Source organism: Pleurodeles waltl, chromosome 2_1 (genome assembly GCF_031143425.1).
Source record: "Pleurodeles waltl isolate 20211129_DDA chromosome 2_1, aPleWal1.hap1.20221129, whole genome shotgun sequence".
NCBI lineage: Eukaryota > Metazoa > Chordata > Amphibia > Caudata > Salamandridae > Pleurodeles > Pleurodeles waltl.
The window spans coordinates 66863763-66889435 of NC_090438.1; the positions used below are offsets into that span (position 1 = coordinate 66863763).

At 43.3% G+C, this 25673-nt stretch overlaps 1 protein-coding gene across 2 annotated transcripts in view; it reads left to right on the forward strand.

Moving 5' to 3' along the window:
• The window catches only part of OPHN1 (oligophrenin 1), a 449584-nt gene that overhangs the window by 389828 nt on the left and 34083 nt on the right, over nucleotides 1-25673 (forward strand). For both annotated transcript variants that reach the window (XR_011199075.1, XM_069210164.1), the window contains exon 19: nucleotides 4950-5097. Coding sequence is in view for 1 of the 2 variants with exons in the window: in XM_069210164.1 (XP_069066265.1) it covers nucleotides 4950-5097 (148 nt within the window). In the remaining variant the exon portion in view is untranslated. The remainder of the gene's footprint in view (nucleotides 1-4949; nucleotides 5098-25673) is intronic.

Genomic DNA, 25673 nt, shown 5'->3' on the forward strand with positions numbered 1-25673 from the left:
CTGGGAGTTACACAGCCAGGATTGGGAATGGGAGTTACACAGCCAGGATTGGGAATGGGAGTTACACAGCCAGGATTGGGACTGGGAGTTACACAGCCAGGATTGGGAATGGGAGTTACATAGCCAGGATTGGGACTGGGAGTTACACAGCCAGGATTGGGACTGGGAGTTACACAGCCAGGACTGGAACAGGGAGTTACACAGCCAGGACTAGGAATTACATAGCTTGGATTGGGTATAGAGAGTTACACAGCCAGGAATGGGATTTTGGAGTTACACAACCTGGATTGGGACTAAGAGTTACATAGCCTTGTTTGGGACTGGGAGTTTCACAGCCTCTATGGGGACTTGGAGTTACACAGCCAGGATAGGGACCGGGAATTACATAACCAGGATCCGGACTGGGATTTACACAGTTTAGATTGGGATTTGGGGTTACACAACCAGAAGTGAAACTGGGAGTTACACAGGATTGGGACTGGAAGTTACAAAGCCTGGTTTGGGACTGAGAGTTACCCAGCCAGGAATGGAACTGGGAGTTACATAGCCTTGTTTCGGATTGAGAGTTTCACAGCCTCTATGGGACTTGGAGTGACACAGCCAGGATAGGGACCGGGAATTACATAACCAGGACAGGACTAGGGGTTACACTGCCGGGATTGGGACTGCTGTTTGCACAATCTGCCGCAGCACCCCCAGTGACTCATGTCAAAGTCAGCCTTGGACTTACACAGCTTAGTTGGGCACTGCTGAGTAGATACTGGGATGGTACTCACCTACTGCTAATGCCCGAAAGGGTATTTGTTAATGCAACTACAGTTTGAACCTGGGACTTGTACAGCTTAGAGTAAGAATGGGGTTATTCCATTAGAGTGGATGAAGGCCTTCTACGTCCTACAGTGGGCTCTGGTGTTTCCATACCCAAGTACAGGACTGAAGATTACAAAGCCAAGAGATGTACTGCGGACTACACAACTTAGAATACATGAGAGGTTATACAAATGTGTAATTAGATTATGAGATCTTGCAGCCTAAAGTGGGCCTGGAGAAATTGGACTTGGATATACTGCATTATAGTGCAGTCTTGATGGACACACAGAATTAAATATCCTAGGGCAGGACTTCCAGCACTCATTCTACAGTGGAATGACACGAATGCTGGGTGGATTGGTGGTCATGCAGTACAGAGTAAATTTGGAGGTCATATTGTGATATTTTATGTTGATATGGTATGTGTATTTGTAAAGCGCACTATCACCCTTGAGGATACCCTGGCACTGAGCAGGTGTGTGCGCCTAGCCCAGCCTATGGCTGTTTGTTTAATTAAAAGGCAGGTCGTCAGCTGCTTGCAGAATTCTAGAAGAGTAGAGGAGGCTCTGATGTGGAGTGGGGGGTCATTCCTCTATGTAGCAGCAATGTAAGAGAACGCCCGTCCTCCTGATCTGGTGCTGTGTATGCATGGAATATGTGTGAGTACGAGTCCTGTGGAGTTGCGTTGTCTTGATGGTTGGTGGAAGGAGTTGCGACTGTTAAGGTAGGTGTGGTTGGAGTTGTGTAGTGCCTTGAATGTGTCTGTGCGGAGTTTGAACTGAGTGTGTTTGTGTGTCAGGAGCCAGTAAAATTCCCTGTATGTGATGTGAGGTCTGTGTGGGAGGTTGAGGATGAGCCTGGCTTCTGAGTTCTGGATGGTTTGTAGTCTTCTAGCGAGTTGCTTAATGATCCCAGGACAGAGGCTGATAGAGGAATGGCATGGCTAGTCTGACCACAACTTTAATAAGGACTGCAGATAATGGTGCAACCGCTACACCCTTCTCTGGACAATAATCTAATGTGACATAAAACACAACAGGACAGGCGGGATTAGCCATTCCTTGTGATAAATATGACGGCACAAGAAACCAAGTTTCAAAAAGTGCTTCAGGAGGCTGTTTTGTGTATTTGCACCCAAAAATGTGTGTTTTGGGTATTCCAAATGAGGTCAGTACAAAGATTACATGCAACCCTCCTAAAACCACAGTTATTGTCTTTTAGGAACCAAACATCCATCTGCTTTTTTCAAAAAAATAAGAAAATGTAAATAAGCATATTTTTTCATCTATATCATTCACACAACCTGACCCTGTTCAAAGCTTAGCGTCGTACATGGTAAATAACAGAGTTATTTTATGAATGTAAAGTTAATGGGCCGAATTAAGCCCAGGCACACACCTTCAGCTCAGCGAAGAGTGAAGTCACCGCCCGTAGGAAGCTACCACCCCCTAAGGAAACTAGCGCTTTGAGAGGTGGCGATTCTCACTGGTAGGGAACCATCTCCAGTGGGAGTCCGCGAGCATCATCGGTGGTGGGCACACAATGCCTGGACACGCTTGTAAGTAGCCATGCGCTTTATAAATCTCCCTCATTCATTCATACATTCATGATGCCTTATTTCAGTGGGGATAACCGTCCAAGAACAGATAAGCCCTGCACCTTTGCTATATCAGCTCTGTTTACCACCTTGGCTGCAGAACCAGTGTACTCAGGACGAGTGCTGGACCGCATACACCATCACAGAGAGGGCACAAAAGTCCCCAACCATCAGACACATTTTTGACCAGTGGTCCTGTGGAGGACTAGACAGATCTGGTCTGCCCTTCACTTTTGTTCACCTGCTTGCATAGACAGTAAGGGCCAGATGTAGGAAGCCTTTTGCACCTCGCAAACTGCTAAAAACGCATTTTGCGAGGCGCAAAAGGCTTAACGCGATGCACAACCTCAAATTGCGAGTCGGTACCGACTTGCAATTTGAGGCTGCGACTCGCAAATAGGAAGGGGTGTTCCCTTCCTATTTGCGACCGCATCGCCATGCTGAGTTGGTTTGTGACCGCGAATGCGGTCACAAACCAACTCGCAGTTACCATCCACTTGAAGTGGATGGTAACACATTTGCAAAAGGGAAGGGGTCCCTATGGGACCCCTTCCCCTTTGTGAATGCCACAACAAAATATTTTTTCAGAGCAGGCAGTGGTCCTGTGAACCACTGCCTACTCTGAAAAAAACGAAACAAAATGGTTTCGGAATTTTTTCGTTTTGCAGCTCGTTTTCCTTTAGGGAAAACGGGCTGCAAAAAGAAAAGAAAAAAACGGCTTTATTTAAAAGTAGTTACAGACATGGTGGTCTGCTGTTTCCAGCAGGCCACCATCCCTGTGAGTGCCTAGACTCGCTATGGGGTCGCAAACTGCGACCCACCTCATTAATATTCATGAGGTGGGTCTTTGCGACCCCATAGCGAGTCGCAGAAGGTGTCTGAGACACCTTTCTGCATTTCGTATTGCGAGTTGCAATTTGCGAGTCGCTATTACTCGCAAATTGCAAGTCGCAATTTGATACCTACCTACATCTGGCCCTAATTACTTTATAGAATCACTTAATCCCTTCCCTCTAGGCATATCCACCCAGCAAAAGACAAATTATCTCTGCCCAAGTGGACCGATTTTTTTGCAGCGTGCCCTGTTGTGCCCAGCTGTACACGCCTGAAACTGAGAGACTGTTCTCTATAATAAAATTTGAATTTGCTTCGGCTACCTGGTATTTCTGCATGTCTTTCTCATTAATTGAAAAAAGTATTTTGCAAAAAACGGTATGATTAGAATCTCCATTCCACAGTTGCCCCTTTTACACTGTGAATCTCAAAATAATTCTTGATTTAGCCATATTTTGATTATTTATATGCATTAGAACCCAGGTGAATAATATAGATTCATGTACATTTTGCATTTCTTATGAGCGCAGGTCCCAGGGTTTTCCTCAAGGGGTCATCATTTTATAAATGTGTGTTAAGGGTTTGCCTGTTGCAAGAATCAAGAGAGGAGATTTCCTTGATTATCCTGGGTAATGCGTTCTCTGGTGAAAAGGGCCACAGCCTACTGCATCACTGTAGGCCAGTGGTTCCCAATTTGTGGTCTGGGCACCCCTGGAGGTCTACAAAGCCTCCTCAGCGGGTCTGTGTCTGCTTAGAAAATTAAATAATGCTAACAGACTAATAAAGTGTTTGTAAATAAAGTGGCTAAATGTACAATTGAAATGTTTTAAATGTACTGTAAATGTCAGGGACTTTGAATATGAAGGCTACAAATGTAATTAGTATCCTCATATTGGTTCTTGGGAGCGGAGCAGGTGCATCAAACAGAATATAGTATGGACGATATGTGGCTTCAATTAAATTTAGAAAAGCTTCAACTTTCCTATTACATTTAAGAAACAATATTTATATTTGTTTGCAAAATAAATAAAATGTATTATTATTTGTGTATGTGTTTGATGGAATGCTTGTTTCTGTATTTTTTTCTGTATTGTTTTTCAGTTCAAATCATCAACAATGTTTAGGTCGGGGTCCCCGGCTTCCAGTCTTGACTCAGTGGGTTGTCCCCGGATTCCAGTAATGATTCAGTGGGAGTCCCCGTGGTACAATAATGATAAAGTGGGCGTCCACAGAATTCAGAAGGTTAAGAGCTACTGCTGTAGACACGTGTCAGAGAGCAGCAGTGATATTAGACCAATGGGAGATATTGAATCACTGGATCCAAAAGACCATGGCAAGAGTTACCCTTTACCGCCAATTTCCTTCCCTCATGATGAACCACTCCTCGAGGTTTTGCTGACCAAGTGCAGCCATTACTGGTTAAGAGTATAATGGAACAGTAAACAGTGGAGCAGTGGGGTCTGCTGTGTTGCAAGGTTCTATCTTGTACTCAAAGAATTGGTTTTGCATTTGCAAAGTGTTGTCCTTTAAAGGGCCTGGCACCACAATAACAAATAACGTGCACAAAGTGAAATGGACACTGGTGCAGCTTGCAGTAACTACAGACATACAGTGATGGAAGGTTGTCCTTAGGAAATGTTTGCAGGAGTCAGAAGAAATTCCTGTCTTACCCAAGAAGGGCTGTTAAGTTAATGTTCTTGCCTTACAGATCTTCTCCGGACCACCTGAAGAAACTGCTGTCCCTCGAGTGCCCCCTCCCAGGGTGACACCTCGCACACACATTCCCATTACCATCTCCAAGCGCCCGACCAGGGCACGGCCCCCTGTTGTCAGGTATACAGTGGACGTGAACGAAGGTGGGTACAGACTTCAGAGGTTGCGTCCTGGTTTGGAAGTGGGTGGCTGAGACTTGGGTAAGAAACTAACTGGCTTAGTTGCTTACCTTTTGTCAGAGTGATCTGGGTTCCAATTCGGCTTCGCAGTTATGGACAGATGTGTAATTTTCCATGCCACAAATTGTAAATATATGTAATGCAATATAAATATTTATAATGTGTGAATATATGTGCTGTCTAGTAGTGTCCCAATGAGGTTTCCACCTTTTACACAGAACCTTCGCTCCCATTAGGAGTGGCCTCATACTTCTGATGGGGCCAGTAAGAGCACTGGATTTAGGGGATCCACAAGAATGCTTGGGAGGTTTTGGCTGCTAAAAGCAGCAGAACTGTCTGAGTGAAAATGAGGAGTTACCTGGAAAATCATACCAGAATTATTGATTCTTCTGATAAGTCTCGTTTTTCTGTGGACCCTCAGGGTTTCACCTCTAATCCTGGTTAATTTTGTCTCCTGGTGTTCCCGGCACCTCTAGTACCAGTAATTTCGGGTTTTAAGGATTCATATAATGGGACTTAATATTGACCACTCATAATGAGGGCCTTTGTGTTTGAGATGTTCAAGATAATCAGAATCTTCCTTGTAAGTGCCGTACTGATCACTGTAGATAGGTGCATGTTCTGAGGCTACCGCAATGTAGGAGATGCTGGTTCCCAAAATCCCCAAATAAATAAAGCTAAAAAAAAGTTTAAAATAGAATGGTTCAGCTACCTCTTTCTCGCCTCAAAAAAATGCAATAATCATAATTTAATCAATAGCATCACCCATCTGCTTAATTTAGGTGAACCTATGATATGCTCCTAACAATTATACGTGTTGGAAAAAGTTACCCTCTTAAATAAAGTTACGCTGTAAGCAGCATTTTCTACCGCTTGACTTGAGGGTAGTCGTATGTTCGGAAATCAGTTAATATTCCATTGGTCTGGCTCGTCTTGATCCTACTTTTATTGTTATTTCATAATACCTGCCAAAATACCACAAATACTACTAATGTCAATTCTCTCCATCATCTTTTAACACCCTTGCTGATCTCCCAATTGTAGCTGAAGTTATTTGATCTCCAATTGTAGCTGAACCTTTTGATAGTTTAACATTTCTGGATGCTTAAGTTGGAGGACCCTGTTCTTGGATGCTCCTTCACATCCTTATCTACACTTCCCCTTTGGAGTAGAGTGGTGGCTCGAAATTGAGTTTACAATGATTAGAGGTAATTTTATTTTGCTTTTTATCCACATCTTCTCATTCTCTAACAGAGCAGCTCCTATTTCTGATCACGCTTGTTACATGTCCACACCTACGCTTAGGACGACTACAGCCGCCATTCAAATTGCCTCCAACTTAGTCATAGGCTATTGGGGAAAGCCTTTTGTTTCACAGGGCGATTTTCTAATTAGGAAAATTTGAAATTATTATGCTCCTCCACCCTGATGTTGTATCGGCCCAAACGTGGATCTCTTTCTAAAAATGATTGACCTACAAATTCAAGGGGCCCGACCGTGTGGTAAAAAAGAACATCTTTTACTGTTGTTACAGACACAAGGAGATATTATTTCCCTCCAGGAACAAAAATGGATTCTTCGAAAGTGTTGTGGCTAAGAGAGGGTGTTGATGACTTCACTTGCTCCGGGGCAGCTAAGATACGAAATGGGGCCAAATTCATTTCTAAGCAGTCAGACCCTTTCGTAATTGTGTCCGAGGTGGACATTGAAGGCAGGTGGTGGTTTACCAGACTTCAGAGTGATAACCTGAATATCTACACCACAAATATTTATCATCAAATTCAGATTCTCCAGAACGTTGGGCTTCCTCAGCAAAAAACTAGCTGACCTCGCACATAATCCAAATATCATCTTCAGAAGAGAGTTTAATCTTCTGATTGGTGCAGGACTGGACAGGACATCCACATGTTAATAAAGCTGCCCCAAGATCCACAAACGACATTACAGTCTTTGCAATACACGTGTTAGAAGATGCATAAATACGTCATAAACTTACTGTAAGAGAATTTACATTTCTTTGCTTTCTCCACTAAAGTTATCCACCTATTGATTATCTCCTTATTGACAGTTCCCTCTTACATAAAACTCTATCAATACAGCCAGTCAGTATCTCTCACAGCACATGTATCTCAGTGGTCATGAAGGTTAGTCCTAGAAAATGGTGGAGGATGAATCTGAAACTGTTAGAAAATTGAACAGACTTAAGGAGGGCAAGACAGACTGTGGCTGTTCCTCAAGGAGAACGTGAGCATGTGGAGTTTTCTTGTCATTATGTGGGATGCACAGAAAGCCATGTTAGAAGGCATTAAGATCAACCTTCGTCAAAAACGTCAATGAAAATGCTGATTCTCTGGCCAAAGAAATTAAATAATTTTAACCTCAACATTGGCAAACAAAAATAATTATTCACGTTCAAAATGTGAGATAGCTGAAATATGAATACACTAAAATATTAAATAATAGGAAGCATACATGGGTTCAAGAACTAAAAGTAATTAACCGTTTTGCAATGTAAATATAGCATGTAAAATGCTAGCCTCCTTTAAATGTAAGAAAAATAAAATAGACCTCTAGTCTCTGCCATCAAAGACAAAATAGGCACTCTACTCTCTATTAGCGAACTAATTGCAAGTGCTTTCAAAGAATGCTATGCTCATCTATATGCAACAAACAACAAAATCACATTAGAAAAAGTCTTAGCTTTTCTTAAGAAAGTCAAGGCTATCACTGTCTTAGCTAGGTAGAAAGACTGTCTTAACAAACCCACTGAAAGAACCAAAATACTAACAGCATTTGCAGCAATACACAATGGCAAACCCCTAAGCCCAGACAGATGTACAATGGTTTTTTATGAATCATAGATCGTTGACGCAAACATTTCACTAATAAAAACACTAGTGCAACTCTTTAGGGTCTGTAGTGATTTGTCTGAAACTGTGGTAGAAACTACTATAGCTGCAATTTCTAAAAATGGCAAAGATCATATACTTCAAAAATGTTTTAGGATTGTATCATTGATAAACGTGGGGGCCAAAATACATGCGAAAATCCTTGCATGGAGGTTGAAAAAAGTTATCACCAACTTCTTACGCACATTACACTCAAGCTTTGTCAATAGTAGAATGGTGAGTGATAACAATTGAATATTGTGACTCATGATTGAAAAGGCCCATGCAATCTCCTCTCCGGCAATGGCCATAGAGTTAGATGCATAAAAGGCCTTTGAGGAAGTCTCTTGGTCTTATCTGAATGTCACATTACAGCACTTTGTTCTTGAGGACTTGGTCATAAGAATGGTGATGGTGCTCTCAGCTTGCCGTATAACAAGGATTAGAAGTAAAGGAATGCTATCTGGTACTTTTTACCTAGGCCTAGTGCCTGCCATGGTTATCCCCTTTCAAAGAAGTTATTTATTTTAGCCATGGACCCATTCCTACAATACATCAATAACCACCCAGATATTACCAGCATTTACTTCAAATCATCCACTCTCAAAACATCTACATATGCAGATGATGTTAGTTTTACAAGCAGTGCTGATAAATCTATCCAATCCTCCTAGATATTATCCAAGATTATTTGGAGGCCCCAGGTTACCTTTTCAAAAGAGATAAATAGAGGTTCTTCATCTAAGCATGTTATACCTCCCAGCCTTCCTAAGAAAGACAGGTTTACAATTGAAACCCAAATTAATTATATTTCTCTGCCACTGTTTCTGAAACTGTGGGTTGAGCCAATTTTTTGTGGGTCAGGAAAGGGCCAGCAATACATGAAGATGCCTTTAGATGCAGTGTTTATCTTATCACATTTGCAGTGCTTCAGTGGCAGAGGCCAAATGTCAGGCTATGTTCTATGACAAGTTGCTGCTTATCCTTTTAACATGGAATTGATGTTTACTTTGCATTATCTGACTGCAAAGTGAGATGAGTTTTTAAAGTGAATTATGTGGCAATTGTAGGATATTGTTTTTCGCAACACACTAAATGTAAATGCCAGTTAATGAACTGTATGCATTCAAGAGTTAGAAAAGCAGAAATTAAGTACATATTTTTGGTAATTCTGTAGTGTGCTGGAATCAGAGATTTTAATAGGATCAAAACAAATTAAGACACTTTACTTGGTGATGCACAAATCATAAATATTTACTGCAAACCGATTTCCACACATTATCATTCGTGTGCTCTCTAGTTTGAGTACTGAATGCTATATAGCTTAATTGTAAAACTGTACGTCTGTGCAAAGTAAGTGGCTATTTCAATGGAAAGTGTGCTTTCTGTAAATAACAATGCACTGCCACACAGTGCTTTAGTTAGATTAAAAAACCACCCCTCCTCATCTCCATTAAAGTTAGGTGGGTCGCAAAAGTTTGTTGTTCTAAAAAGTGGGTCATGGTCCTAAAAAGTTTGTGAACCTCAGATCTAGGCAAATGATTCTCCATAATGAGAAGGTCCTAGCCAGAATCAAAGGTCTCTTGGAGCCCTGGTCTCCCAATTTTATATGCTGCTGGGGGAGTTTGGGAATATTAAAAATGATGTTCACGCTGATTGTGAATTTTCTCTCTAACATGTAGCAGGTCAGACTCTTATCTAATTTCCTTTCCACTTTGGAGAAAATGTGTTCCTTCTTTCTCTGGAATGGGAATTGAGCAAGAATCTTATTGAAAAGCTTGATTTAGACTCTAATGTCAAAGATTGTAAACTACCCAACACGGATAACTACCAGTCTGCTTTCCTGGGAAGATAGGAATCTCTATAGGTTACCAAACTCTCAACTGCCCACTCTATCTGGCTGGTTACAGAGAGGAACTTTAAATCCCTGCTTCACATCATCATCACTCTTACAATTAAACTGATCAGTGTGTCTCGCTGCAGCCACAACCTGCTTGACACGACTACTGCTCGACTCCAGCTGGACATAAAAGTAAGTAATCCTATCAAGAAATCCAACTTGTAAGCTCCTTGACACAACAAGAGAATTACATTAATAAGAAACCCGTCCTGTGGCCCTTCTGGATAGAGTGGCATCTCATTTGATCTAGACGTTTCAGAGATCTCTCTCTCCGTTGCAGAACTCCAAGCCAAACACTTACTCCCCAACAAACAAGTTTACAACTTTCTGCAACTAAAAGCCAGACTAACCAAACAAGGCTGTTTAACAATCCCTGACTTACCCATTTCTACCAATCAACTAAACCAAACCAGACACTCCGCCTCACAAACGTTTAGATGATTAATTCAACTAATCTTGCTAAATCTTTACCCATGCTACTCAAATGGTAGAAGAGAACTCCATTTGTTAAATAAAGCTCCCTTACCTAATGAAGCGTGGTCAGGCATCTGTGATAAAACATGCAAAAAAGATAATAATTACAACACTTCCCAATGCAGACTCTTTTCCCTTCACCAAGCGTTTTTGACGCCTGCTAAACTCATGAAACTGAGACTCGCAACATCAAGACGCCTGTTGACATTAGGTAACCTCGAATGGATGCTCTTTTCCTGTAAAGGAATATGTCTGTTCTGGGAATCTATCAGAAGATCTCTCCAGGGCATGTTCAACAAACAAATAGACTTTGAATACCAAGCAACGTCGTGACACACGGTTCTCCAGAAGACACACGGTTCTCCAGGAACCAGAATTGTCAGTACCAGTACTGTCGCTAACAGATGTCATGCTGACAGTGTCCCCACACAATGCTGCCCTCACGCAATCACCAGCATTCTACTTAGCGATATTAAGGCTTTCACCAGATTACAGTCCCTCTCCATCACGTGCTCCCTTTTACCATGCTCTATTTCTCTTCCTCTCCGGCTCCACTCCTCTGTAAATTTCCAACAAATTCCTCTTCCAGGGTTGTCTTCAGACTTTTAACTCCGCCATCATTGAGTTTGAATACCTTGTTTGTCCTCCCAGCACCAGAGCTTATTCCTACTCCTCGTATGTTGACGAATTGAATTCTTTCCTGTAGCCGATCAATTGTGATGCAATACACCCTGTGCGTACACCCACTCCAATTATTCAAAGGTATTTTTAGGGACTCTCCAGCTTCATGTGAAGTGCATCTTTCTGTGTTTTATTTTCCTTTTTAATTAAAACATAATAAAAATAGCTTGAACTAAAAAATAAAAATAAAAAATAATACTCCGCAAAATCAAAACCACCTTGGTGTCCCCAAACAGGACACCACCAGTACATCAAGGGCACCATCACCTGCTACATTGGAACAAAAAGGAAGCACCTTGTTCAAGTTCTGATCCGTCATATTGTTTGGAAATGATAAGCTACTTCTCAAACTTACGTGGCAGGCAGTATGTCCGACTGATTTTCTTCCCTTGATTGTGGGAGCTTCCAGGGTATGATTCATCTTTAGGTCTCGCTTAAAAACACAGCTCTCTGTGTTGTTACCAGTTCTTTAAAATATAAATAGAGAGGGCTTTGGCTTCAGATAGAGGATTATAACTGCTTCACTTCATGGTATTGGCTGTTTGGTGTATCAATCCGCCATCCAGGAAAGAAATCCTTTAGAATGCATGAAGAACTGTTTTATAACTGAAAAGTAAACCTAATCGTCACGTTGTATGTCGTATTCAATTCTTTATCCAGTATGCATTGTATACACAAAGAAATCCTTTTTTGCTGTTTTTTACCAGCACTGACAAAGCCCAATACAACGTGTTAAAATGGTGAATAGTGTTAATGTTCACATCACTTGTGAATGCCTGTGTTTACCTGCTTTGGCGCAATAACGCCAGGTCTGTTGGCTTTGCCAGTGCTTGTTTCTTGATTAAGTTATAGCTGATTTATAATGATAATGGGCCGCTAACAGTGACAATACACAGTAACAATTTCAAGCAGTTATTAAAGTAAGATGTAAATTCCCAAGTTGGAAGGAAAAAACCAAGAGGCTACGGATCAAAAGTATAAATAAAAACAAAATAGGTTACCAGCAAGAAAGAGAAAACGTATAATAAACAATGGATAACAGATATAAAGAAGAAAACAGAATACCTTGGACAAAATTATCGGGTACCAAAAATGAACACATGTTCATAAGTAAATTGATAAGTCAGAGTTCTGGCAGTTGAGACACTTGACTGCACAAATGCGATTTTGTGTTTTTTTCCAAATATCTCTGTAGGAGGTATTTAATACATAATATTAGGAGAGACCGAGAAAAGCAAAGGCAAGGCATTCTGGGTACATTGTTGATTTCATGAGCATGCACATCACATATTATATTACTTTGAAAACAGAGCGATACAGTATTATCTGATAAGGGTAGATTTATAGGCTGAAATTAGTTTCTTAACCGTTTGTCAAAGACACCAGGTCAGAAGCGCCAAGAAATTCACAAACATGGTGCAGATGTAGGGAGCGCTCGGCTCGCAGGCAGCTCGAGTTGTGAAAGACTGAACACCCAGAGTGAACAAAGCTTGCTCCTGGCATGGTGTCGAACCCCTTACTCTCTGCGGGCTCTTGAACTCTCTGTTCTGGTCCAAGGGGACCGGCCTGCAGCCAGAGTGCGTTTGTCCCTTTGTCGGATCGCATTTTATGCCTGTGAAATCTAAGGGGAAGCAACCTAAGGGCACATACCAGTGAGAGGGCCACGTACAGCTTAGGTCTGTTTGTGTGCGCGACTAGTCCTTTTTCGCTGTCAGTGGTTTCTGAGTGACATACTTATTTCAGATACATACAGCATTCTGTATTATATGGCACAAAAAAAGGAGTCTAACTTGTTTGCTAATGTTTGGACTAAAATGTTGGCATTTTCCTTTGAGAATTTTTCTCTTGGCAATGCTTTTTGAATTTACCAGGCTTGTTTTTATGTAACTTTTTTGTTTATTTCTATTTTTGATGAGTTTTCCTCGTACAGTCATTGGATGAGTGATCAGGTTGTTGTGCAGCTCGGTGTCTCCGGCTCTACAGTCATTGGGTGAGCTGCAGCCAGTTTGTTGTGCTTCTCAAAGCCAGAGACCATACAGTCATCAGGCAAGTGACCAGCTTGCTGTGCAGCCCGGCGCCAGAGGCCGTGCGGTCATTGGGCAAGCAGACGTCTTGTTGTGGTCCTTTGCGCCCAAAGCCTTACATTAATTGGGCAAGCAGCCATCTTGGTGTGGTCCTTGGCGCCCAAAGCCTTACATTCATTGGGCAAGCAGCCATCTTGTTGTGGTCCTTGGCGCCCAAAGCCTTAAATTCATTGGGCAAGCAGCCATCTTGGTGTACAGCTCGGAGCTAGAGGCGTATGTCATTTGGCAAGTGGTTAGATTTTTGTGCAGCTCAGGGCCCGAGCCATACAATCATTAGGCGAGTGGACATCTTGTTTTGCAACTTAGGGCCTTGGACCGCAGAGTCATTGGACGAGCAAAGCTGATTGCAGTGAAGCTCAATGTCTTGCCCTATAGTCACTGGGGAAGCGATTTTCTTGTTTCGCAGTTCAGTATCTGAGGCCATGGAGTCATTGGGAGAGAGGCCAGCTTGTTCTGCTGCTCCTCAGTCCCAGGCCGTACAGAAAGCAGTTAGCTTGTTGTGCACCTGTGTCTGAAGCTATAAAGTCACTGAGAGAATGACCAGTCTGTTGTGCGAGTCTTTCCTTACACGGCTCAGTCTTAGGCAGTGTGGCTACTTTTGTGTGCAGCTCAGAGCCCAAAGCTGCACAGTTATTGGGCGAGCAGCCCGATGGGGTAAGGTGGCCAGGATCTCCACCACTGCAGGACACAGAATTTTTGTAGCTCTTTTAGCCACTCTTCTTGTTATATTATATTGTGTTGTAACATTTCTGTAGTGCTTACTAACTCTGTGTGGGAGGCTGAAGTTCTTGCCGTCAAGGGCAGCACACTGCCTCTTGTAGGGTGTGCAGTTGATAGGGTGATGTCTTTGCTTTGATCCTATGTGGTTTCTATGTTGGTTGAGATAAACCTTGCCTCACTGCAGAAGACATCAGATTACATGTTAAATGTCTGCTGGCTACTGCACCCATGTGTTGCCCAACGCAAGGGCCTGTCCTTGCTAGTGAAACTCACCATTTATTGAACATGGTGCACAATAGTGCACCCGTCAGTCATTGAGCTTTTAAAACTTTCCGGTAACAATTGATAGCCATGCCTGGCAGAGCGTATCGAGGGCACGGTGACACGGCTGATGGAATTCACAATTGGCAACAATACATCCGGACTTAGTTTCAGAAACTTCTTTCATATCCTGTTGTCCAACATTAGTCTAGTAGTCATGAATAAGTCATTCAAGAACACATTAGTCCAGATATCCTTAGTACATAAAATGTCGCTGAAATTCAGCTGAGATCTAGGATGGCCGCGAACGAAAGAGGTAAGAGTCAGTGGATACAGGGAAACCCTTCAGCCTTGTGTCTGACTTTAAAGACGATTCCCTGTTCCCTAACCTTTGTTCATGTCGAATAGGCTACACACATTCTAGGGTGACTTTACCTCTTTCTCACGATCCAGAGAAGAGCGCTTAGATGCAAAGAGTCTCTATTATTATGGCTATAGATGAACATGAAAAGCCTGTGCTTATGTACATCTGCCTAGGAATTCAGACTGTTTAATTCTCCTTTTAGCTGTAAGTGAAACACGATAAACAAAAAATTGCTGTGTGATCAGAGCCTGCCTGTTGCTTATCTTTATTGTCACTTTAATTTGCTTGCCTCTTATTAAATGGCCTGCCTTCCTCTTCTTGTGTTTGTCGCTAAAGCACAGCCTCTTATCAATCCTTTTGATTGACTGACTTGTATCTTTCCACTGCTCCCATTCAGGGAAGAACCTTTTTCTTCTTGAATGAGCACTCCACAAGAGCGCATGTGTTTTCTTTCTCTCTTCCTTGTGTGATGCTTCCCTCCTCCTCCAAATACTCACCCTTGCACACTGTGTCGCTCCCCACCCAGCCCAAGCTGTCTGTAAAAGCACAGCAACAGTTATGATTTTGCCATAGTATGGCCAAAGAGCATACGTTAAGGGTTGCTTTACCTGTATCAACCTATATTAACTGAACTTGTTGAAGGTGTTGTGATAGACAAATATACTACAGCTATTACAAGTCTAGATGCACTTTTCCATATTAGTGCAGGGTATGCAAGAAAGGGATTTCTGCTGGGTTGGTCTCAGATCTGCTTTTGTGGATGCCAGAGTATCAGAAAGTGAGTGGAAACTACCTTGTTGAGTGCCATAGTGTTACTAAAAGTAAAGGAACTTAATAACAAAAGGCATCCTAAGTGTGATTAAAGTGAGTCTGTCAACTCATTCAGACACGTTTATTGAGCTTAATGTTTATGATGGTATACTTAAGATCAGATTTGTTAGCAGTTCCAGGCACAGTTTGTGCGAAAATTTTGAAACTGGCACATGAGGGTCATGAGGGCATGAAAGCTATAAAAGGAAGAATTGGGGACAAATTGCGGTGGCCGGAAATGGATAGAGATGTGCTTTGCTTGTGCCGTTGGTGGCAAATCCCAAGTCACTGTTTCCAATCCTGTTGAGGCACTTCCAATTCCAGGCAAATCTTTTTTGCAAACTTTGTTTATGTGTGAACTAGCCCATAGTGATTTAGTAACTGACAATTGGGTACAATTTGCCTTTGATGACTTGGAAAACATTTTGATGAATTGGGGGTACAAAGCATGTAACTACTTTGTTATATCATCCCAGCAGCAATGGTTTGGTGGAAAGGTGCAATAGAGTAATCGAGGACAATGTGAAGTTAGCAATCGCTAATGGTTTGGATTGGCGTAAAGAACCGAATGATTTACTAAGTGCTATTCACACTACACCCAATAGTGTCACAGATCTATCACCTTTTTCCCTTCTGAGAGGTCACGTACATGGCACTAAATTGGTGAACACTTGGATGGGTAATTTAAATGTGTTTGAAGAGTAGTTGACCTCTTCAAAGCAGTAACTTGAAAAGGCACAAAAGAAGTATGCATGTGTAGCCAAGGGAGACCGTAAATTCCCTGTAAAAGCCGGGGATCGGCTCAGGATCACATTGTTGCTAAGGGTCATTCCAAGTTTTCAATTCCTAAAAGAATGGTGAAGGTCAAAGATCGCTTAGTAATCCTTGAAGACGGAAAGTAGTGGAACAAAGAAAATTATCTTTTGAAAAACAAGCATCTGTGGCTGAAGGTGTTTTGACTGTGAGTACTCAATATCCTGCTGACAGAAAACTGAGTACCTCATGGTAGACGAAACCTCCAGTGAAGCTATGTGATTATGTGTAATCTATGAAGTTAATTATCATTTGTTTTTCCTTTCCTTTTCTTGTTTTATTTTATTTCCTTAATGTTTCTAACCATGTTTTATGTAGGTGTCTGATTGTGAGGGGGAAGATGTGTTGGGTTCTGTTCTAGAATTAGTTGTGGAATGTTGTGTGTCAATGCCGTGGAGTTCCAGTTGTGCTCTTGGCTCTGCTGGTCGCTTCATGTTAGACGTTTGAATAAACTGTCAAGTTCACAAGAATCTCTACCTCTGTGGGTCTTGGAGTGAAGACCTTTCACATTCCTATTGCCAATAATTAATTACCTTAGTGGAGCAAGGCTGGTCTCCTGAAAGTTGCAGTCAGACAAAAGGCATTTTTTTATTTATGGTTTGGGATGTTGAGTTACAAAAGAACCACAGATTTCTCATCTATTTGAATATTCTCTAGGCACTGGACTGAGGATGATGTGGAGCTCGGAGTACACTTCTTTCTCTCCCAGAAGTCATGGAGTGTAGCCGCATACTCTTGTGTCCCGACGTTGGTTCCTTTCTTTCTGTGCCTTCAAATTTGGCCCTGGAGCACTGCTGCCACTTTCGTTGGTCTTTGACAACTCTCAAAGTTAAATCCAGTGTGCATGGGAACAGTGCCATCTTTCACAACTGCAGGGTTCAAATCATGATGTGACTGCCTAAAACAGATGTCTGTCACAGACCCACATGAGGTGTGTCTTTGGTGTTTGGGCTCAGACCACATCTCCAAGTCATGCGATGAGTGTTTTCTCACCCAGGCCTGCTCCAGAGGCCATTCCAGTGAGAAGTTGTCTTTGCATTCGAAGCCTTCTGATGCGTCGCAGGCCAAGCAAATCACAAGAAGGCGATATGGGACTCAAACCCATCTCGCCACTCACCTTCAAAAGAGAAGCTGCAAGGGCGTAACGGTGTCAATCGATCCTGCTCCCTGTCTCTGCTTGAGGAACTAATCCCAAAGTTGATCCCAATGCACCCTGAGTTCCCAGGCCATTGGGGACTATGCAGCAGCTTTAGGCCTTCATGAAAAACATGCTGTGTATCTTTGGCATCTGTTCCCTCTGGCGTGCCTTTAGACCGCAAGGATGTGGAGGGTCTCTCAGTTGGATAACCTCTAGGAGATACTTCCTCTGTGCCATCTGAACTCTTTAGACCCATCCCTGGTTCAGCACCAACTCCTTTGCAGACTTCCAACCTGGTTCTAAGACCCTCATTGGTCCCTCCTTCATTGGTGCAGATGCCGGAGGAGAATCTGTTACCATCTCAAATGTCTGAACTTGAACTGGCATCTGCTCGACCTAGGCTGAGGTCATGCTCAGAGTTGTCTATTGTGCACCCGGTCCTCATACAACCTGAGCTTGATCTAATGCCTTTATTACTGCAGAAAAGTATACAAAAAGTGATGGATAGAATTTCTGAATTAATCTCAGCCACAGGTAATTATTCAGGCCACATCCCAATCTATCATTATAATGCACACCGTGCCAGCAGCTCATCCTTGAACTGGAATTCAAGCAATCCAAGACCACTTTCGCTCTTAGGTCTCCTGAACCATTGTGCAGAGGCTCAGAGACCCTTATTGGTCCTTCCTTCAATGATGCAGAAGCCAGAGGAGAATCTGGTACAGACTTAATGTCTGAGCTCAAACCGGTATTGGCTCAGCCTCCTAGACTCCTTCCCCTGCAGCATCAGCCTCTAAGACAATATTTTTGTATGCCTGGCCTCCAATCCCACAGACATTATCTGAGATTTAAGGTAGGCCAAGAGCATTTTCAGTTTTCCGTGCTCCCCTTCAGGTGTTCATGAAGGTGATGGTGGTGTTTGCTGCCCATCTTTGGAGGTTGAGCCAGTTTTCCTATACCTCGATGACTGGCAGTTGATGGTTGGTTTGCCACAATCAGTCTGGACCACCTCCAGGCAACAGCAAACCCCTTGACATCTTTGGGGTTTTCAGTCAGTGATCCAAAGTAGCACTTGTCTCCTACACAGAGGCTTCCTTTTGTAGGAGCTGTCTTGGACACTGTGCTGTTCAAGGTCTTTAAGGCAACAAGTTTAGGATACTCCTCCTTTCCCCACCCAGATCTTACGGTGGTGATTAATTTGTCACTACGGGGTTAGGGAGGTCATGTGGGGGAGATTGCCCTCAGAGGTCTCTGTTATCCTGCGGAAACTAGGCTCCGTATTAGCCGTTTGAGATGTGGGCCATTTGTCTGGTGCTGAAATTGCTCCTGCCATACATCAAAAGGAGGCTGGTGCAGGTTCTGACGGACAGCACCATCACCATGTGTTTCTGCAATAAGCAGGGTGCAGTGGGGTCATCTGCCAGGAAGCTTTGCACCTCTTCAGTTGGCTGGATCATCAGGGCATATCTCTGATCGTGAACAACCTGCCAGCATCCTTGACTTCTGTGGCAGACAAGTTCAGCCGGTGGTGTCCGGCAGATCACAAATGGTGACTGCATCCAGAGGTGGCACAGGGCATCTTCCAACACTAGGGGGAACCCTGGCTAAACCTTTTCACCACTGCCAGGAACGTACAGCCTCCAAATGTTTGCACTTTGGAGATATCACAAAGAGACACGCTAGGAGATGCATTCTGGCTGAAATGGAACACAAGACTCTTACGCCTTTTCACTTCTGCCACTCCTGCCTCAAGTTCTGTAGATGCTCAGGAGAAACCAACCCCAAGTTATAGTAGTTTCTCTAGTTTGGGCCAGGAGGGTGTGGTACCTGGACATTCAAAACATGAGGTGTCTCTACTCCCATCTGGTTACCACACTCGGAGGCTGTTCTGTCGCAGCAGCATGGCATAATTCTGTCCCAGAGTCTGCACAATCTACAACTCCATGCAAGGAGATTGAGTGGCAGCAGTTGATTGTGTTTGATGGCTGGTCACTGGGACAAATTTGTGGATCACTGTGGACAAACCCTTTAACAGGCCAAAATGTTGGATGCTTTGTTTGTTTTGCCTTTGGCGAAGCACTGCCTTGCAGTGGGCAATATTTATGGTTATTTATTGGCTTTATTCATTATTTTCAGGTGATTTATTGAGCTTTTTGCATTTGCTGGACCAACCATCCTTGTTTAATTTGCTTGCTGTGATGTGGTTTATTAAAGATTTAACACCCATGTACCCTCCCATACCATTTGTTATGCCACAGCTGGACCATAACTTGGTCTTGGCAGTTCCCATGTGTACTCCCTTCCAGCTTATGGACATCTGCTTGCTGCATCTTTTGACCTTAATGACTATCTTCCTTATTTCAATCACTTCAGCGAACTGCAGCCTCTGTCAGAGCCACCACCCTACAATGCCTTTATTTCGAGCTAACTGGTGCTGAGGCCTCAGGCAGACTTCTTACCAAAAACAGGCACTTGTTTCCATGTTGGGCAATCCATCACTCCCCCAGCATTCTTTTCCCTGCCTCATCCATAGAAAGAGGAGGAGGGGCTCCATCAGTTGCAGCCCAGAAGGGCTAACTTTCTTCATCGATCATACCAAGGGCCAGATGGTCAGACTTTATGGGGTAGTCTGGGACAAAGAAAGGAAAGGCTGTGCTGAAAAGGTGTCTTTCAAGGTGGATAGCGTCTTCAATAATATTTGCAACGTACGGCAAAGAAGCAACACCTGGAAACGTCTGAGAGCCCATTCGACCAGGGCTAAGGATACCACTGTGTTGGAATGCGGAAGGCCTGTCTTTAGAATCTTCTGAGCTGTGACGTTGGCATTAGAGCACATGTTAACGAATCACTACTGCCTTGACAGCCAGGTTTGACGGCAAGGGCATTTTGCAGGATTTTCTGGTCTGAGCTCACTCCAAAGATGTCAGGAGCAACTGCTTTCGTATCCATACTGAAGGTGAGGAATCTGTAATTAGGACTATTCATCAGAAGACACAAATTACTTACCTTCACTAGCACTGTTTCTGGTGGATACTCCATTCAATTGCTGATACCTCACTGCCCTCCACCACTCCATTCTGTGGTGGGGTCTCTTTTTGCCATCTAAAAAGGTCTCAAATTAGAGATCGGCTCAGTTTTACCGACATTTGTTTTAGTACGTTGGCATGCAGCGGTGCCGCATACATGCAGCTCCACTCTATCACTTTCAAGGTAGAACGAAGCCTTTGTGGAACCCGCACAACACCACCTAGTGGTGCGCAGGAGTTCTGCTATGAAAAGTTTCCAGATCCAGTCTGACTCCTAGGGAATATTCTAAAAGTGAGGCCTGTGCGGTCAGGTAGAGAGAGTATCCACCAGAGAGAGCATAACCAAAGGAAAGTAACATGTTCTTTTGGGGCTGGAATCTATATATGAGACCTATTTGCTAGTGTGTCCAGAATTTTAAAGCCAAACACCGGGACATTTGCCAAAAATAGAAGAAGGACTACAATTTTACTTCAACCGTGCATACAGAATGACAGCGCTCAGCCGCATAGAATTACAAAAGAGGCATAGGAACATAAATGAAATGCAATTTTTAAAGCCAGTGTCATGCTTGTTAATTAAACTGCTTTCTGATAACACCTGCTAAGTATCTCTTTTTTTGAAAACATAAAAAGGCACCTCCCACCGTTTTCAGGCGACCCTCTATAAAAACCATGACATGAGCTAAATTTCCTGAAATCTGCCAGGACAGCTGGTGAAAAACCGGGACTGTTCCAGCAAATCCGGGTCACCCTAATTTTTGCACATATCTGGATTCCTTCACATATTTCATATTTTGGCATATTTCTCTTAGACAGCTTCAATAGAATTCTTGCTATACTCTGGTTGGCCTTGGAGAGCTAATTGCTCTGTTTTCCTGCAGGCAAATCAAAGATATCTGAACACATTAGACGCATCCCGAGTTTTAAGCTTCCTCTGCTGGAAGAGCGAGTAGGGATCCCCCTAGCTCTTAGCAGCAATTCCCTTTACATTAGCTTAGTGGAGTTTCCCAAATGGACAAAGGGAGATCAGGCAGAAATCGGTCTCTAGTCACCACAGTTGTTTTTTTTCGTAGCCTTGGAAAGACGAGGCCCATCAGATAGTGTTGCTCTTGACTCAATGAGAGACATGAGCCACATTTTTGGAGAGAGCTGCCATCTTGAACGTTTCACAGTATACAACACAGAGGTGTGGCAAGCTGTGGGAGGGTACATGGGAGTGACAATAAGGAGTCTGGCGTTGATGTGGTACCACCTTTTTGGGTGGGTGCCTCACTAATCATAGGAAACCTCCCTTTTCAGGTCCCCACACAGTCTCAGAGAGGTGAGAAGGATCCTCCAAAGGGCCAGCCTGGGCTGATGCAACGCTTTCAGGAGTCTGGAAAGCTATGGCTTTTACTCTAGACTTTGTAGACTCTTCCCAGAGCTGCTTGTGCCTGATTCATGAGACCCTCTCAGCCCCAGAAGAGGGTGAAATTATTGGGGAGGACCACGACGGAGGCGTCTGCTAGAATTCTGTGAACTAATCCTGTTTTGTTTGCCCCAGGAGTGGGTTCCACAGAGCCTTGCCGGTAACTGAATCACCCTGGGTGACTTTGGAGTGCAGGCAAGTAGAGTGTACTGCGAAGCGGGGCCTTAGGGAGCTGCTGCCAGGACACCCTAGATCTGGAGACCACCCGATTGAACAAGAGGTCAGGTCTAGGCCATTACAGCCAACCTGCTGCTAAGGAGGAGGAAGGGTTAGCGCTATAGGTTGTGGATGGCAGAGGGTCGCGAGTCCCCAGAAGACTGCCCCTGGTGGCTGGAGCACACCAGGAGCGCAACAGTGGAACCCTTGTTAAAAAGTTGGGCCCAAGATATTGCAACTTCACACTTTTCCAAGCAGCAATTTTGGAGGCCCCATTGCGGCCCACGAGCCAGAGACTCTTGCAGCCTTCAAAGAATTCCTGATGCAACTGGACTATCTCCCAGGGGAACCCATGCATTTTGACTCCAAGGTACACACCAGTACCATTTTAAAATCATGCCCCGGGTACTTAGAGCACCGACCACTCTCTCAACTGATGTGACAAGCAGGTCAGGCAGAAAAGACAGCGGTACTCTCTGAGTTATCTCCCAGGAGTTGAGTACCAGGCGGCAGGTATGCCAGGAGATAATACTGCTTTGGGATCGTTGCTTAGTCCCAACTACCAGTTGCAGGGGCAATCCTCATTAGAAACTGATCGGCGGTCAAACCAAATAAAGTTTTAAAAAAACACAGAAAATATTTTACGGGCTTAGATGCATCAAAAAGTAGCTTAAGTGTGCCCCACGACCTCTTGACAGGGGGTGCGGTCTGCATAATTCTGCAAGGGCTCCTTGACGGACCTAGGGCACCCGCATTGTTGGGTCCGGTGTTGGCCATGCTCATTTGATTTCACTAACATTTTGTGTATATTATAGGCATTGGGGCTTTTAGCAAGCTCTCTTCATCCACTGGTCTGGCATTCAAATGTTTCTTCTGCCCACTACATACAGTGAGTGACTACATTCTGCCCTTTTACAAGGAGCACCTCTACATATGAAGTGGTTCCCTTCAGGGCCAGGGCACAGTACGGCAGTGTCTGTTTAGAGACCAGAAATGTTTTTCCTTTTAGTAATTGCTGAATAACGAGAGCCTAACAGCTTTGCCCGGCAATAAAGTGTTGCAAAAACCATGCAAAAAAAATGACAGAAAGCAAGCATTGGCAGAGCCAAGCGGCTGACCGCGAATGCCAAATCTACATGTTTGCCAATGCTTGTTTTATAAGTGTTTTGGGGATCATTTTGAAACCTCGTTGTTCAGGGAGAGAGTTTGTTATCTTAGGCCTGCAAGGAAAGCGAGAGCAGGTCATCAAGAGAAAAGTGTATATGTTTTGCTCTACAGGTTTGGGTCTAGCTTTCCTGAAAGCCCTGGAAGTGAATGATGTCTTCTGTTGTGGGGTCATGAGTGGTTAGTAGACAACCTGATGTTAAAAAGAATTGGCCACTTGAAAGGCTGTAGGTTTTCTATCTGATTTGTGAAAAGCTCTGTTAAACCCAATAGGTTTAACTTATCCACAGTGTAAGGCAAAGTTTCAACTAATGGGATATATATGATGAGCTTATTGTTTTAAAGGTAAAATGCATTACCTAAGAAAGTCGGCCTGATATTAAAATTGTGAATAGCCTGACAAAGCCAGAAGGCCTGGCTTTTCAATGGAGGATACTTTTGTTGTGGGTGACAGTTCCTGCTGGTGCACAAATGGTGTAATCCAGTGGTTCCCACCCTTTTGACTCCTGAGGACCCCCAAAAAAACAATACTGGAAGCCGGGGACCGAAAAGCCTTTTGTACGATTTAAATTTCAAACATTAAACAGTAATTCGTAGAAAATACTCAAATAAGTTCTCACCAAACAAAAACTCGAATTACTAAAGATATAATTTTTTTATATTGAAAAAAATGCAAAAATCTAAACATTTTAATGGGATGTTTGGCTCTGCGTCTCAGCGACTAACTTTTCAATGTTTGGTTTTATTTAGTAAAGTTGAATCCTCAGGTCAGATTTTACCTTTCTCAAGCGGTTTCTGTTCTTATTATTAGTTACATACTATCTGAGAAAGTTTTTTTACATAAATATGTGATTGGGAAAGGAAGTAAAAACATAAGGGCCTCTGATCTCTCCATAGTCTCTTTGTCACATGTAATTTCTTTTTTTTATATCACCTCTCAAACTAGTGTAGGGGGTCGGAGCACTTTACAGGGGACTACAAGGTGTAGGATTCACATGCCATCCGCACTTGCAGGCATTTTCTAAGAGTGATTGGTCTGGAGAAGCATAAACTCAGGATTCAGAACACAACACAGTGGCTAGCACTGACTTTAATAATAAGAATGTATTTCTACACAAGCAAACCATTTTTAGCTGCATAAGGAACATTTAATTGGGGAAAAATCAGCTTTCTAGTTTGCATGCAGCTCTTTGGTGGCAGTTCACCGCTCACTGTCCTAGATTACAATTGTAACTTATGCACTGCACAGTAACAAGAGAATCTCTGTGACCTTTGCCCACCTCACACTCTCAAAAGGGCTTCTCAGTCCTTAAATCCACAGATCAACTCACTCTTTAACCTGTCTCTTGAGTCTGACCCAGCGCCTGCGTGTTGGAAGGAGGTGTTGGTCCTTCCTCTTTGAAAAAAACATAACTTAGATTCTTCGTGCCCTGCCAGCAAAAGGCCTACCTCACTTCTTCCTGCTTGTAGGAAGATGTTGGAATGTGCAATCACCAGATGACTACTACTTTTATCCAGGTAAAGAATGTGCTACATTCCTCAGAGTCTGTTTTCGGATTGAGATTCAGGACAGAAACTGCACTTTTAGAAGTGACTGATTTTATCAGAACCCACAGATACCATGGTGATTCTGTTAGACTTTTTGATGGTTTTTGACACGGTGTTGCATGACATTCTCCTGCAAAGACTGGAAAAAAGCTGAAATTGTCAGCACCTTGTGTAATTGAATCAAATCTTTTCTTTCCAGCGGTAAGCAGTCTAACTCCCCCCCCATTTACATCGGGGTATCCAGAGGCCATTTGCGGAATACCCCGGGGATCAGCTTCGAGCCTGTGTCTCTTTGATAGCCGCATGGCTCCCCTTGCTGCTGTTGTTGAAGAGTGGGGTTTCAATGTGGTGTCCTGTGCCGATGACACCCAGTTGACGTTTGCCTCCAAACACTTGGACGCCTCGGTCTCAGACAGTTTTCAGGGTTGTCTATCTCCAGTAGCAGATTGGATACATAAAATCTATCTTTGCTTTAACTCTGAAATTTTGATTTTTGGCTCCTCCTCCATATGGGGCCTGACCCATTTGTGGCCTTCTAAAATGGGGGCCCCTCCCCCTGGCACCATCTACCTCTGCAAAAAATGTGGGGGTAAAGCCAGACAGTGCCCTCTGATTTAAGCCATTTGTCAATGCTACCACAGGACTCTGTTCCTACTTGCTGAAAACGTAAAGAACGACTCTAGAATTCTTGCTGGAACACACCAAAAAGAGCATTATTCATGCTTTGATCACATCCAGACATTATGCAAAAGTGCTGCTTCTGGGACGTCCCCAAACACTGTTAAACAGATTACAATTGACTCAGAACACAGCAGCCATATTCGTGCTGAATATTCCGAAAAGGCAATCAATCCAAAATGGCTTGAAAAGCCTTCACTGGCTCCCCGTCAACCAAAGAATAAAGTTTAAAGCTCTCACAATAATGTTTGGAGCCACTCAAACTAAAGGCCCGATGCATAGCCGCGTTAAAAGCATAAGATACCTTCCTAGTACTGTAGAGCATTGCGCTCAGCCAACCACAACTTGCTTTGCAAGATTAGAAAGA